Below are 16,368 nucleotides of genomic sequence, written 5' to 3' on the forward strand. Positions count from 1 at the left end.
ATTTTTCACTGATTAATTTCTTTTTCTTCAAGCATGCCCAAGAACCTCAGTTTCCGTCAGTGGGGAACCTTAGGCTGACGAATGAATAAATACTGTTCTAACCGGGATCTACACATCTGCCAGTGTTACTGGCATCAAATGACTCCAAAGCAGTAATTACTCCTCCATCAGAGGAGGCAAACAGAGACACACAATTCATTCCCTATCTTTTTGTTTGTAAGCCCCTTATTTCTGAGATGATGCCACTGCCTCCCTACCTACTGCCTTATGTGGAAAGTTGCTGATATTTCTTGTCTGTGAGATATCAACCACCAACAGTAATTAAAGAGAAGGAATCTGATCCGCTTTTAATAATGAGAACAGTCTGAAATGTGCTGATTCAACGACGACCTACAACAAAATCAATCTACACATACCACCAAAGACTTTCATCTCTTACCAGATTTTTTTTATTTTTTTTTTTTTTTTACATTTTTTGTTATCTAATGGCATCACAGATACCTAGATAATAACCATCAATAGCAAGGAGAAAAACATGCAGCACTATGAATTTTTAGAATGTGGGAAAAGTTAACTAAATCAAATATATTTCTTTCAGATATCCACATTAAAAATATAAAGTGAAATACTTTCAGCTCTAAGTTTGTCATTTTGGGGCAGAATTAAAAAAAAAAAAAAAAAAAAAAAAAAAAAAAGGCAGGATTACCTGATCCTAAACAAATGCTGAAATGCAATATTATAGAGAGAATATTATGTGACCTCATGCAAAATTAAAATGCAACTCTTGAAGAAAATTCAATCCTCATATTCCCTAACTCATCATACAACTGAAAAACTGCTTATGACAGAAAATGATGAAAGCACGGAATTTTAACCTTTCATAATTCATAACCAGTGAAATATTCTTGCCTGTGAATGTCAGGATTGATGACAGTAACTCTACAGCTTATCTGTTTAATGATGAATTTTAGATCACCTGAGTCACAAAATTAACCGTACTGTAAGCAGAACTACGTATAGATATGTATATAAATTCTTCTGCTATATTTGGATCCATCATCAGCTTACAAACATTCTGAATGACCCCCAACACAGAACTTCAAAGCACAGCATAGAAAAATACTAGAAAACTAACAAGAAGCATCAGGGACTTCTAAAGAAGCTTCTAAGAACGTTACTACACATGTTCACTCTCAAATTTGCAAAAAAGGACAGTCTTGAAAAGAAAGTCTGCATTTCTTCAACATTCAGAGTATCCAGTGAATAACACAGTACTGTTGGCATCAATGTGGATCTTCTCCTTTTGAGTTACATCAGCCCAGCAATCTACATTTGGAATGTTAAACAGCTCCCTGCCCTATGAGTAGCTTAGTAATTCAGCACAAAAAAAAAAAAAAAAGTGACAAGACCATGAGACTACAAGGGATTCACAGTCTTTTCAGGTGACTGAGAAAATTGGGAAACTTGGACAGAGACCTGACTTTTTGGTTATGTCCCCAGTGCAACTTATCATGGACTGTAAAATTTCTTAGCTCTCAAGTTAGACTAAAACACACTTTGCTATATTCTTTTTGTTTCTGAACATCCTGTATATGTGCTCGGACTTCTTTTCTAGACAGCTACATCAGCAGCACAATAGTTTACCTGCTCTAAAAGAAAAAAAAAAAAAAGGCAGAAAATTCAGAGTACAGAAAGCACTTCAGTGGATGCATGTGCAACCCACCCAACAGTAGCTTCTAGTGTGGGCTCATGTTCAGCTCACACAACTCATACTGGACTCCCTTCATGCTTCCCAAGGCATAGAATCATAGAACCACTGAATGATTTGGGTTGGAAAAGGACCTTAAAGACCACCCAGTTCCATCCCCCCTGCCATGGGCAGGGACACCTCCCACCAGACCAGGCTGCCCAAAGCCCCATCCAGCCTGGCCTTGAACACCTCCAGGGATGGGGCATCCACAGCTTCTCTGGGAAACCTGTTTCAGGGCCACACCATCCTCTGAGTAAAGAATTTCTTCCAAATATCTAATCTAAGTCTACTTTCTCTTAGTTTAAAGCCATTACCCCTTGTCCTATCACTCCACTCCATGATAAAGAGTCCCTCCCCAGCTTTCCTGTAGGCCCCCTTTAGGTACTGGAAGGCCGCAATAAGGTCTCACCGGAGCCTTCTCTTCTCCAGGCTGAACAGCCCCAACTCCCTCAGCGTGTCTTCCTAGGACAGGTGCTCCAGTCTTTTGATCATCTTTATGGCCATCCTCATGGCTTGCTCTATTATGCCCATGTCCTTCTTATGGTGGGGGCCCCAGAGCTGAACACACCAGGTCTCCAGGTGGGGTCTCACCTCCTTCAACCTGCTAAGTATACTTCTTTTCAGTGTAGCCCAGGATATGGTTGGCTTTGGGGGCTGCAAGTGCACATTGCCAGCTCACGTTGAGCTTCTCATCAACACCCCAAGGTTCTTCTCCTCAGGGCTGCTCTCAATCCATTCTCCACCCAGCTTGTATTTGTGCTTGGGATTGCCCAGGCCCAGGCACAGGACGTGCACCTGGCTTTCTTGAACTTCATGAGATTCACACAGGTCCACCTCTCAAGCCTGTCCAGGTTCCTCTGGATGGCATCCCTGCAGTCAACATGCTTCCCTCCAGCATGTTGACCGCACCACACAGCTTGGTGTCATCAGCAAACTTGCTGAGGGTGCACTCAATCCCACTGTCCATGTCACCGACAAAGTTGTTAAGCATGCGAAGCACAAATAAAATCATACTTGAAGTGTACATGGGTGGCAGCAGCAGGATAAAGGGGAGCTAAGGCCATGGTACATCAACACAGGTACATCAATAACTAACAGTCCAGGCTATGAAATAGAGAATTCAGGATACAGAACTACTCTATTAAAAGGTGGAAGACCAGGTTTTCATCCCACTGAAGAGTTGCCTGAGTGGGTAGATAGGTTATGAGACTGGCACTAATTAAGGTTAGATCATGAAGAGAAAGATATTTCCATAGACCAAAATGAAGCTGTAAGGCAAAATGGATTTCAGAACATTTATATTTCTTATTTCAAACTGGCAGAGGGAATAAGAACATTAGGAAATTAGTAAATAGCTTTATGCCTTATCTCTAAATAGCATTTAACATGCTGTTCTACTATTACCTTGCTTGTTTCAGCAATATGACCTGCAAAATACATGCTTAGGACATGAACAAAAAAGCGATGGAGATGGAACCAGGTTTCCTTAATTCAAAGCAGAAAATGATTTGGGGAGATGGGGACAAATCACTGTTTCTAGGCTCCAATCTATTAATATCATTGTAGAACTGGCTAGATATCAATACAACTATCCAAGCTCCGCCAGAATTGTGGATTTTTATTAACTGCCCTTTACATAGAAAAAAATTAAATGATTGATTGATATGGAAAATATTGAAGTAATTTTTCTAAGCGATAATGGGTAAAAGCAAACAATATAGGAAGAAATGGACACTTTTCATTAGGGGAAGACTATGGAGGTCAACCTAAAGCATATACAGGATACTGGGATAGTAGAGCGTCCTTATGGTATTTGACACATTGAAAAATTAAGATTCATTAATGTATATTAGTGTGTCAGAGAAGTCTGGCAAGTCCTTTGTGCCCCTACTGTGGTACTCACCACAGAGTCTTTGGGAACGTACTCAAGAACTCGGAAACATTGCTCCTGGGATGCAAGGTTTTCTCTGGAGTCACAGTTTATTGACAGAATCACAAACTGCCATGGTAAATTAAACAGATAATGATAGCTTGGATTTCTAAATGAGAAAACAGAGCAACCACACTTAAAAGAAAAATTTTAGAAAAAAAAATCAAATATTGGACCAGATCCTTTTAAAGATGTAGCAACACCATTTTAAGGATAAATATGCTACTGTGTGAAAACCCTGAGCTGCCTCACAATGGGTGGTTCAGCACTTACCTCCACAGACATTCCATATCTAGTTTGTGTGCGTTTTCTGTGTTGTTTTTTTATTATTATTATTTATTATTATTATTATTACTGACTGCATACTCTAGAGGAGACAATGTCTTTATCCCTTGGCAGGACAGACGATTCATTAGACATAACAGCTGAGCAGGCTCATGTACAACAGCAGTCCAGGGAAAACTAACATTGAAAGGGATGCATGCATGTGTGTGTGCATGCATTCATGTATGGGCAAGAAAAAAGTTTATGGTTATACAAGGACAGAATCTTTCGGGACAGGAATTTTTTTCTCCTGCATGCTTGAGGGAAGAAACAATCAACAAGCAGAAGCCCCAAGTCAGAATTACAGGGGAGAATTTGACACCATCTTGAGTTAAGAATCAAATCTTATTTGATTTTTTTTTTGCATTTCAACTGTGCCCATGTTCTCAGACACAGCTTTATTATGATATATCTGATTCTTGTAGCCAGCAAGCTTACAGACTCCCAGAAATAAACTGGCCCTCCTGCACTCTCAGAAGAACAGTTCCAGCTGGCAGGTGTCCACATACATAAAGTTATTTGTATTACTGAAGAGGGAAAGGGGTTAGCATGAGCCATCAATGACTCCAGTGTTTTGGGGCTGAGGGATACACATGTCCCAACAAGCTTCCCAGAAAAGGCCGAGAGCCAGTTAAGACCCAGACTAAATGGTAACACACCGCCATCTGTCACAGCCCTGAGGGCACCAACAGGCCTTAACTGCCCCGACCAGCCCCAGCTGCCATCTCTACCAGACCCCTCTGGGTGAGGAGCCCCAGTTAGGTGCATGCCTGTGTCCCCAGCCCTTCCCTGCATTTAGTGCGCCTGTTTCCAGCCCTGTGCCTGTCTCCTGTACCCTGTCTCTGGTTAATTGTTTGCCATGTCTGGGACTGCTGATGGCTTCTGCCACCGGTGCCAGCACTGCCCGCAGGGCTGAGGTCACCTGGCGCGGTGTCCTGGTGGTGAGGGCACTGCCTGGGCTGGTGGCACCCTCCAGCTCCTTCTCATCCTCCTTCACCGAGCAGCCCTGCTCATGCTGATCCTGGACACTATCAATCAATGGCCCCAGACAAATATATTTCCCAAATGGAAATCACCATTTTTTAACTAGGTATCTCTTATTATTTTAAGACCTTCCAGTCTGATCCAAATTCATTTCTCAGAAAAGAGCACTGTACTAAAAATCATCAAAGGCAGACTATTAAGGCAAAGCTGATAGAATGAACAGAGTCAGATCACAACAAATAACATATACTGTGCCTTGTTCTTCACTGGTTGTATTTTTCCAATTTGAGAAAAGTGAATGCTGTTGCCTTTGTACAGCTACAGTTTAATTTTCAAACCCCGTGCTAGTAACCAAAAAAGTCACCGGCAATACACAGGAGAAGAGAGTGGGGAAATAAGGAAGTGATAACATGCATTTCAACAGAGAAAGGATTCCCTGAGCATACTTTGTAATAAAGAATAGGATGCAAGGTAATTCAGCTGCCTCATACAACTGACCTGTGTGTTCACCGTTTTCAAAACTCTGGTCCATATTTGACTTCATTCTCCATGAAATAAATCTATTTTGTGGCTTCTACTATTTTTTAGGTTATTCTACAGTATGAAATACATATCGTATTGACCTAAGAACAGCAATAACAGCAATAATGAAAGTAATAAGGGTTTGTAAACTGTCATGTCCTAAATAAAAGGTCTTCCCAAGGTAACATCTTTGGGAGATGTTAATGGCCTGCAGTTTGATCATTTTTAAAATAGCTTTTTTGTTTGTTTGTAGGGTTTTTGTTTGTTTATTTTAACCAATATGAAAACATGTTCAAGATAAGAACAAATTTTAAAAAATCTGTAAAAAAAAAAAAAAAGGGTTGGTATTCATCAGCTGCCTAGTGGTAAGTATATACACCCTACGGTAGCCTGTTTCTGTTAACTTCTATAATTTGGCTAGCAATAACCCTGTAAAACCTATTATTTCCAGTACCATCTTCAATGTACTATTTGAAATCAAAAGACATGTAAGCAAGACCATGGATAAATTAGTTTACAACCTTGACATTTACAACTAGAAATTTATTACTACATTAGATTGTTATAAATATCAATAGAAAAGTGGATACCATCTGAAACTTAGACATAACCAAATATAAAAGAATAATTTGCTTATTTTTAATCATGAAAAGGATTTTGATCACACAGGCACAGAAAAGTCATTTACAGGAAAGACCACAGGGAAAGAAAAATTTAGAACACTACAAATAACTGTACTAGAAGAGCTCATACGTAGACTTCAAAAACAATCAATGCATGACTCTGCAGTTTAAAAAAGTATTACAATACAAAAATATGAAAAAGTCACCCATACATTTACGGTCAGAGGAAGAAAAAAAAAACACATTACGTCTTGAACTGATATTCTGTTCTAAATAGAGCACTAGATTTTACATCAAATTATGAAGGAAGAATTATGTAAAGAAAAGGAAGAGAAAAGGGATAGTAGCTAAACTGGTTTATGAGACATTTATGAAAGTGCTAGACTAAATTCAAAACAAGAGCTAAGGTCTACCACTGTGTTGGTTTTTTTTGTCCTCCAGACAATAAGTTCTCACCTACCTGAGATGCCTAGAGTAGCACACTTTATATTTGCCAGCTGGGAAATTACTGGGTAAATTGAAAAAGATGGGAAAAATAGGAAGAGGACTGGTGTGGGGGACTTTTGTTTGTGTTTTTAGAAAACTGACCAACTGGTAGATAACTGAGTGGAGTGGAGAAAAGGAAAGCATCAAGGGAAAGGAGATTACAGATGGAATTCCTAAAAGCAGAAATAAAGAGCAGAAAAATTCTCATAATCTTATAGATAAATAAGCATCTACAGTTGCTTGATAGGCAAAGACTAGTTTATTCAAACAAAGCAAAGGCTTAAAGATGAGCATGAAAACTCTTAGAAACATATTAGAGGGGCAAAAAACAAATACATCTAATTTAGCCATTTATACATTTGGGTTGACAATTAAGTGTTTACGTATCTTAGTAAATTACAAGTGATATTCCAGAAGAATAAGACAAAAGAGGTAAGGGAAGATAAAGAAAGAGGAAAAAAAAGGAAAAAAAAAAAGAAAAAAATAAATAAATGCTTTTTCGATTTTTTCTTTTGAGACACAGTTAGATGAACAAAGAGGACTGCGTGACTAAATGCAGCCCTGAACAGCAGAAGTCTTGCACCGAAATAAGCAGAGATTTATTTTCCAGAAAGAATGCCATTTGAAATCATTTACTATTTACAAGTGGTCATCCTACCTCTTCCTGTGTAACTCAGAAGTTATACACCAGTTCTACAGAAAGAGATAAACAGAATTCCTCAGCAGTCCTGAATATTTTATAAATTTAGAAGATTCTTACCCTGTATTGATGGAAATGATTTCTATCAGTGGATTCTTCCTGATCTTTGGCAAATCCAATCGTGCTCCACCCAAACGTTTTCCATTATCCTTTTTCTGACCCAGCAGTCTCACAGAATGACCTTCAGAAGAAGCACAAAAATGCAGTGAGTACAAAGAACAATATTTGTTTTGATTTGCTCTTCTTCACAAGCAGTGTTTATACTTCAAAAGTTGAAAATGAGAATAAGATGTAATAATTTATTTCCACCAGCTAGAGCATTCAAGAAGAGTTAATGACAGGTAAAATAAATCATATTAAAATGAACAAATTATTTCATCCAATTATCTTTTCACACTTGCATTTTCTTGTTTATTCAATTAAAATGATCCAAGCAGTTTTGTTTTAAGATTCTCAATCAAATATCAACATCTTAATATTTAAATAAATAGTATGGCAGGATTAAAATAATTTTTCCACAAAAACTAAATTAGTAGGAAACAAATGACTCCTAAACATTTTTTTAAACTTATTTTATGGAGAATGAACATATTTGAGTCTAAGTTGCCTGACTACACAAGTCTGACAGGAAGTACTCTGAAGTATATCCTGATAACATGTTCATGGCTAAACCGACAAGCAAGATTTACAGTCAGCATTGGCTTCCCCAGTTAAATTCTAGCAAGTCAGATGGGCTAGAGCCAAAAAGGGGTTTTAAGCAGTAGAGAGCTTTGGGAGGAGGCACATACTGTTTATTTTACCTCTGTTCTATAATTATCAGGGATTTTAGTTTGCAAATTCTTTGCTAACCAGAGACAACTTTCCCCTCAACCTCTGTTCTCTTCCTGTGGCATATTACCCTGACAGCTTTGCTCTTTTCCTACAAATCTTGTTTCCTGAAGGACATTGAGAGAGTTGTGTTACCAGCTGAGTACGCAGACACATGCAGAGCAGCTGCACTAAGACCCTGCTAAATAACAAATCTACTGCATTAGTGACCCTAAGTGAAAGAGGCTAAAACCAAGGAACTGAAGCAGGGAGGAAGGGATCATCCCACTCTTACTGCCCTAGACTTACAGAGGTAATCATATGCACAGCCCCATAGCACAGTCCTCCCACCCCAAGGAGACTGCAGGTCCAAAAACCATCCCACAACTCCTCTCCTGAAAACAGTAATATCCAGAGAGCAAAATATACATACTATCACCAGCTGCCTGCACATCAACGATACCACTTACTTTAAGATACATTCTAAGAGCACAGATGACGGTCTTCACTAAAAAATCTGAAGCAAAATCTAACAATGAAGAAGAATAGTAATTGAGTGTATATTATTGCAAGACTTAGGGTAAAATATCCTCAACCGAAAAAAAACAGAAAGCTTGCATCAGTTACTTCAAGAAGCCCAAACAGAAAAGACCATAACAGACAGCAAGGGAAATCAATGCTTGATAACTAACAAGACATGGAAAATGACCACTACTTGGAGTGAAGGAAAGGGAAAAAGCATATATCCCTTGAAGCTGAAAAACTCTTTAATAATATATGTAACTACAGCTAGAATACGTGGGATATTCCTGACACAGAATTTAAGAAAAAAACTATCTTAAAAAGGTCAGGCGGTGAGGATGGATGGAACAGAAAGCATGTATGAAGTACTAGCTGAACTACATTTAGCACTGCAATCTAGATATCAAACTCAGACCAACTGAAAACCATGCTCAACCAAATCTGCTAGCTGGCATTACCAACAGCTATTTACAAAACTAACTCATCCATCAGTCATAGTCTTTCTACATTACCTATTTCAAAGAGATTTTAGTTAATTTATTAATAATATGGCATTCATACTCTGAATTTATTTCTGTGCTATCGCAACAGCAGTAACAACAGATAAGCAACTGCTTTTGGTATACTGTCTTTCTCAGACTTTTTAAGATGCATACAAAATTTTCGATCAAAAGTTTGATCTACTGAAGAAGCTAGCAGAACTGGCTTGAGATCATAATGGTTAATACTAAAAGGAGATGTCAGTAACAGTAAATGGAAGTTTATTTTTTTGCAGTTGCATTTGGGAAAAAATTCATTACATCCTGCTGTGAACTTAGGAATACGCTACTTGTGTTATTAACATTTGCTAAATTATTCATTTCTATCTTTTCATGACAATACCAGCAATATCATTGTCTCACAATACAATCATTTTCAAATCTAATGCTTCATTAAGGAGTCACAAGCATGACACCATTTTATTTACTTGTATAACAAAAAGTGATTGCATTATCATAGGCATACAAATTGAACTAGAAGCAGAGAACATTCCTTTTTGTATTTCTTAACAATGCAGTTTATTTGGAATAAGGCAGTTTATCCAGTTTTTAAATATTCAATTGTCTTACCATATTAAAACTGTACTTATTGTCTTACCATATTAAAAATGTATTTAGATTTATGGTTGAAAATATCGTTGAACAATTTACAGTATTCTTAAATAATCAGGCTTAAAAATAACAACCACACAAAATTCAAGTTTCTTACATTTAGAACTACAGTCAGACCACCATGATGAAGTATAAAAAAAAAAAAAAAAAAAACCTGCCCTCCCCAACAATTAGTATCTTAGCAGAATCAATGGAGCTTGATCTCCTCTGAATTTGTTCCCTCACAAAACCCAGTGAATTATTGTTGTCTAGTTAGAATTTAGCTCATGCTCTGCCTTTCCCATGCTGGGAAAATTAAACAAGGAAACTTTTTCACAGAACGTCTGGAAAAAGAATATCCTTTAGGCTATGCAACTTGTCTTAAAACTGTTTGAAATTTATTGAAGGACTAAAAACTGGCAAGGAGAGAGGGAAATGGATATAATGACAAACCTGTTTGGGAAGCACAACTTTATAATCCCCATTTTCTTAGGAAAACAGGCCAAAAAAACACTAAAGTAGTCTAGAAAATCTTGTTAAATCTTTCTTTTAGATGTTCAGAAGGTTACCAGAAATGTTAGAAAAAAAATCCTCTGACATTTTCAAGTAAAATGCAATGCACTAGGATCCGTAAGACTCAGACTCTCTTTCCTTCAGAGGCTTTCTTAATTGATGAAAGAAATTCCACCTCAGCTACCACCTGCCATTTGATCCACTCAATGCTTCACAGCTCCGGACTGCACGATGCACTCAGGGACTTGGCGATGGGACTCAGTAGGTCAAGTGGATGGTTGGACTTCATGACCTTGAAGGTCTTTTCCAACCTTGATTATTCTGTGCTTCTACGAACATCACTTGATGCCCCCTAGCTGCATTAAAACTGGCAAAATCCCAACCCAGCGCAGTGCACCAGCTCAGGGTGTCTCCAGCCTGGGAACAAAACACAGCAGCTTATTTTCACAGCATGTATGGCTACAGTTTTTCTCATATTCCTTCTGAATGACACTACATTTCAAGTTAATATGAGGCTGCAAAACCTGTGTGTCACTCAAGTATGGTACTATCCCAGTACTTTTCACTCCAGACACCATAGGATTAAAAACAAAACAAAACAAACAAACAAAAAGTAACAGCAGTACTAGGAGATGAGCTTTAGCAGAAAGTTTAGTGCTTCCAGAAAGCAAACAGCACATCCATAACCAACTACAGTAATTTGTATTGCAGACACACTTAACAATAATAATAAAAAAAAAAAAAACAAAGAGAGAGAAATCCTGTTACAGTATGTGACCTTAAATCCTTTTTCTTTATTCCATACAAGGACTATTTTGTTTCATTCTAAGTAATCACTAAAGCATCTGTTTACAGCATTGTTGCTATTAATAAAGCATAACTTGATAAACATTGAATCATACTTTTTCACATGCTGTAAATCTTTTTTTCCTCCATACTTATTTCAAGAAAACTTAAAAATAATATTTTGTCATCTTCAATATGGAAAAGGCTAAATAACTTTTTTTTTTAATTGCGTGACCAGCCTTAATCTCACATCAACATCAAGCATCACAGCAAGAGCAGTAATTTCAAATCTCATTTAGGCTCTCCTTTCAAAACTAAGAATGGGGCAAAACATCGCAATCAAGGTTTCCTTCTAAAGCACTGTATCTGATTAAGCTTCCTTCTCTCTGACCTAACAGGTTGGATAACAACAAAGCAGGTGTCCCAAACCTGAGTAATCTTTTTTTTTTTTTCCTTTTTAACGTTTGGTAGAAAACCATTTCTGATTAATCATAGTTCAACTCCAATAACAATGAATGCTCTATCTCAGATATCAAACAAACCATCCTTTTTTGATGTCTCCCTGAAAGCTTTGAAATACAGCTTAATGACAAACAGTTCTCGTCAGGTCATCTAGTCTGCATCTGTTTATAGACCAGAGTCTAAACATTTGAGTACCATAAACCTCTTCTGACATAAAGATAACTTCTCTATTTCCACATAGCGTACCAGCAAATAAAATTATATTAGAAATGGATAAAGGTTAATTAAAGGTTTAGGTCATGCTAGAGAGCAGGTATTCACTAACTAATGGATAATTAATGCAGATTACAATTTAAGAATAGTACTAACTACGCCCAGTGAAGAAGCTTATAGAGCAAAATCACTCACAGGCAGTGTAAATGAAATCAAGCTAGAAAGAATTTAAAATGAATCAGAGCTCTCTAATTTTCAGAGCTCACTTAAAAATGAAACATCTTTACGTAAAAGCCAGTGGACACAATTCACATTGCTTGGCAATGCCACAGAAGATGAGGTTGGAATGAATTAAGTCAGGATATTAAATCCTATTGTTAGACTAAATAAAGGCTTTTGAATGTGTCAAGATTGATAAACCACTGTGCAGAATGCAAGTATTTTCAAGGCATTCATTTTCACTTGTTAAAAAGGATACAAAGAAAGTACCATAATATTAACGTTGTGTACACATACCTTCCTCTGTGGGTGGCGTGTGCTTCAGGAGCACGATAAAAGAATGCCTGAACTTGAAATATGAGCATGTGAAGGGAACTGGTAATGAAATTTCTTTGCCTTAAGTCTATAACATTAAATGTGCTCTGAACCTTAGACTACTGTCAGACCCCCATGACCTAGACCTGCAGAAGCTACTGCAATTCCAACAGACAGATTCAAACTGAACTGGTATTTTGCCAGCTTTGCCAGTCAGATGGAAGTGGCCTGGCTCAGTCACCTTTAGTTAACTTTAAGAACTGTCTATCAGTGCTGCAAGTATCTGTCAGATATTAATAGACCCGCTGTATTTCAAAAATAGCCAGCTTCATTCAATGCACAGGCTGGCCCCCCTCAGTAGCTGCTGAGAAATATCTGCCTGAAAGATGGAACAAGGCATCCAGAGGCAGTCCCTCCTCCTTCCCTGCTCACCCTGCTGGAAACACAGTGTGCCATTTAAACAGCTCCTGGCCCAATGCAGAGCACTATTTCTTAGCTGTTACCTTCAAAGTTCAGTGCAGATATCTGAAGGAATTCAAAAACATAAGTTTAAAGAAAATCCTCAAAGATGCAGGAAACCCCAGCCTTGGCAGCGACAATTTCTATTGTTTTCAGCTTCTTCTGTTACTCGTTCTTTCCCTTTCCCAGTTACATCATTATATTTAGAGGTTGTTCACCATTTCCTGAAAGACACTTTTTTCCCTCACAACAAGGCTGCCAACGTACAATTCTATACCTCCCAGCTGTCTCTCCCCTGCCTGTTTGATCTTCTCCAGAATCTTGAGGGAAAAGGACTAAGTACTATATCATGTACTCTTGCACACATTTCCTTCCACCTTTATTCACTTCTTGATGAATAAAGAGCTTCCTTTCCTTAATACCAGCACTGGAAAAATGGCACACAGGAGCAGTGTAGCTAAGGAAGGCAAAGCAATTTGAAGGGAAAACAAAGGTGTAAATTTGCCCAAATAAAAACTAAAGGAAGAAGTGTAAAGAAGAACCAAAAGCAGTGATAAAAACTGAAAGATCAAGTAAATATGAGAGTTAAAAAGAAACAGAAAATTTTAGTGAAAGTAACAGAAACATGCAAAAGTATGTTAAAGAGAAGGGAGCCTAAGAAAATCAAATAAAAAAAATAAAGGAAGAAGAGGCAAATTAGGAGCTGTTACAAAACTTTTAATACCAGATTCAATTAAGTTTTTATTTAGATTGATGTTGTTCTAACCCCGCAGCTACTGGATAGAAACGACCTTCTAAATGAGTTATTTTGGATCTCTGGGCAGGACTAGCAAAAATAGCACCTGAGATGCAAGGATGCACCACAAATTGCCTAAAACACTGTACAGCTAGCTTAGACCCCAAGCCCTGGTATACCTTTGTGGAATCAGCCCCCTTGTGCCCATCTTTTCTGCCTGCCTTGAAGCACAAATAAGCTGTCCCACAGCAGACATGACTGGCTGCAAAGGAATCCTCGAGCTCCCCAGAACAATCACATGCTGCCAGACAAGTGCAGAAACAACAACCACACTAACCTACTTCAGGGCTTTGTTGTGTGAATGTTCCCCCCAAACGCGTCCAAGCTAGCCAACAGCACATCAGCTACGTAGTGGTGACACTGCTGAACGTCATTCATGGGATTTCCTGCCTCTTGTAAACGCAGGGAACAGACTCAAAGGAAAAACAAACCCAACTGGAAGACATATGCTCTGCTCCTGGCCACCAATTAATATATTTTTTCCTCCCCTAGATCAGCAGAAGTGGGAATGTTGTGCAAGTCAAACTCCTCCTTCAACTGGTGTAGGCAGGAACTGGGTAGCTTTACAAGTCAGAGAATAATTCAGACTAATGATGTCAGGATTGCTGATATTTTCCCCCATCTGCATGTCCCAGCACCATAGGAAAAAGAATGCTCTTGGCAAAATGACTGGTCCCATCAGGTTGCTGGTAGCAGGTGGTATGTTTGGCCCTGTCTCCACAATTCAGAGCTCTTTCATAAAAGGATTACTTTCCACACTATGTGGACTTGAAAAGGCTTCAGAGAAAGCTGCAGATATTATTAAGCATGTGGCACACATGATATTAGACTGAAGTATGTGTATTTACTAAGCGTTGCACTTGAAATTAGCATCCAAGAACAATTCTGTTTCAGAAAACTCCAGGATACGAGCACTATGCAGGTGACGATGGGCTTTTCAAAATTCATTTAATTTCAAAAACAAGATATTAAATAGAGTAAGACAGTTCACAAACTTCTGAAAAAGCTGTGCAGGTAGCCCACATTATTGGAATCCACAGATAATTTTCTCTCCATGAAATAGAACAGAACTATTCTTTCTTGGCATTTCAACAATGTATCATTATATCAGCAATATTTGTAAGCACTAAAACAGTAGAGTGTAACAAGTGAAACTGCAAAGGAGGTCACTATTAACAAGGAATTAATGCTTGTCTAAAACTTTCACAGAATGAAATTAAGAAAATATAATCTTGTATGTATAATTATTCAAGAAAACCATTTTCATCATATCCACTTTACTTTCCGTTCTCACAGCAAAAGAGCTTGAAAAACACTATTAAGGCACTATATTTTTCAGGATTCAATAGCTTCACTCTATTCTGACATCATGTGATATTTTTGTCTTTCTAAAAAAGTGGCTAAATGTTAAATCTGCTGTAAACTCAAAACACTGGCTCCAGGCTTCAATAGCTCAGAGAGACAATGCCAAGAATCAACTGTAGGAAGAGTTTCCCTGACCTTCTGTCCTCACCCCTCTGAAGAAATGCATTTGGTTAGGATCAAGGATGCTGTTCAAAACCTCAGGAGACTGTGGACAGAAGCTCAAAAAGAAAAAAATAATCAGATGAAACAGGCTGTGTTCTAAGGAAAGACAATATTGAAGGGCAGATTGTCAGAGCCACTTGCAGCAGTACAAGTAACTTACCTAATGTTTTTTGGGTGTGCAGGTTGAACAGAACAAAATAAGCCTTAGAGTGAAATGCTGAGATGAACCTATCACTGTATGCAAGAGCAAGCTTTTAGTTTCGTCTCTACTCTTCTGCTATCTATTTATATCCTTCTTATGGCTAATTAAATTGCACTGTTTTGAACATGCTATGCCTTACATTTACCAGCCAAAGGATTCTCTAATGGAGCTATACAGAGCTAACCACAAGCTGAGCTGAGTCAGCTAACAGAGCTCAATCTATCCAATGTAAATAGCATAGAAAAATAGGGATGTTGTAAGAAGATCATTCATTAGAATTGCAGAAAAGAGCACATATGAGTCTGGAAGAAAAGGTATCTTTTCCATGCATATCACAGACTCATTTAACAACAAACAATCAAAATTTTGCTATTAGGGTTTTCAGTTTGTTCCCTGCCATTGCTTGTTTTCCTGCCCCACTATTCGTCTCCCATTCAGTTTCTGTGAAAAATTCACAAAACAAAGTCATATTCATAACAAGGATAGTCAGTTGCTCTAGCTTTCTATACCAAGTAATTGAAAATAATTACAAAATCCACCTAAAATTCTGGATCCTCTCACATAGCTAATAGTTACTGTATGCCCAAAAGCATTTGAGCAGGCACAGCAAAAAGGGCAATAAACTTTAGTTTAAGAATAAAAACCAATTGCTGGGAATGGAAACCTCTTGCCCCTGCAAATAAAATTTTACGTTGAGCTCCACAATTATTGATGTTTTACAAAAGCAATTCAAGTGTGCTTGCAGAAGTTTCTCCATAATTTCTGTATATTCCACACTGTGCTCTACTGTTTCTTTAAATCATGCTCTGCAAAACTAAACTCTCTAAATTGATACTGGTGCAAATAATCATATTATTCCAAACTCGCCTCCTGAAAGGTAGAACCTATCATCACTCAATATGCCATACTTCTCCTAAGCTGTCAGAAACATGAAATCAAAATTCAAGCCAGTGCTCCTGTTGAAGTGTTCAGGTGAATGAAAAGACCTTAATTTAAAAATTGTATGGCAAGATGCATTCAAGTCAGGTCCTTCCTAAGTCAATGTTCATTGTCAAAGTAGTTCTCAAATTAACAGAAGACAAAAATGCTACTGCTTTA

The 16,368-nt window shown here is 37.9% G+C and overlaps 1 protein-coding gene across 2 annotated transcripts in view; it reads right to left on the reverse strand.

The window, feature by feature from the left end:
* CDKAL1 (CDK5 regulatory subunit associated protein 1 like 1) overlaps positions 1-16,368 on the reverse strand; it is a 434,256-nt gene that overhangs the window by 268,225 nt on the left and 149,663 nt on the right. For both annotated transcript variants that reach the window (XM_040546176.1, XM_040546177.1), the window contains one exon: positions 7,380-7,500. In XM_040546176.1, coding sequence (XP_040402110.1) covers positions 7,380-7,500 — 121 coding nt within the window. The remainder of the gene's footprint in view (positions 1-7,379; positions 7,501-16,368) is intronic.

The sequence above is a fragment of the Cygnus olor genome, chromosome 2 (assembly GCF_009769625.2).
Source record: "Cygnus olor isolate bCygOlo1 chromosome 2, bCygOlo1.pri.v2, whole genome shotgun sequence".
Taxonomy (NCBI): domain Eukaryota; kingdom Metazoa; phylum Chordata; class Aves; order Anseriformes; family Anatidae; genus Cygnus; species Cygnus olor.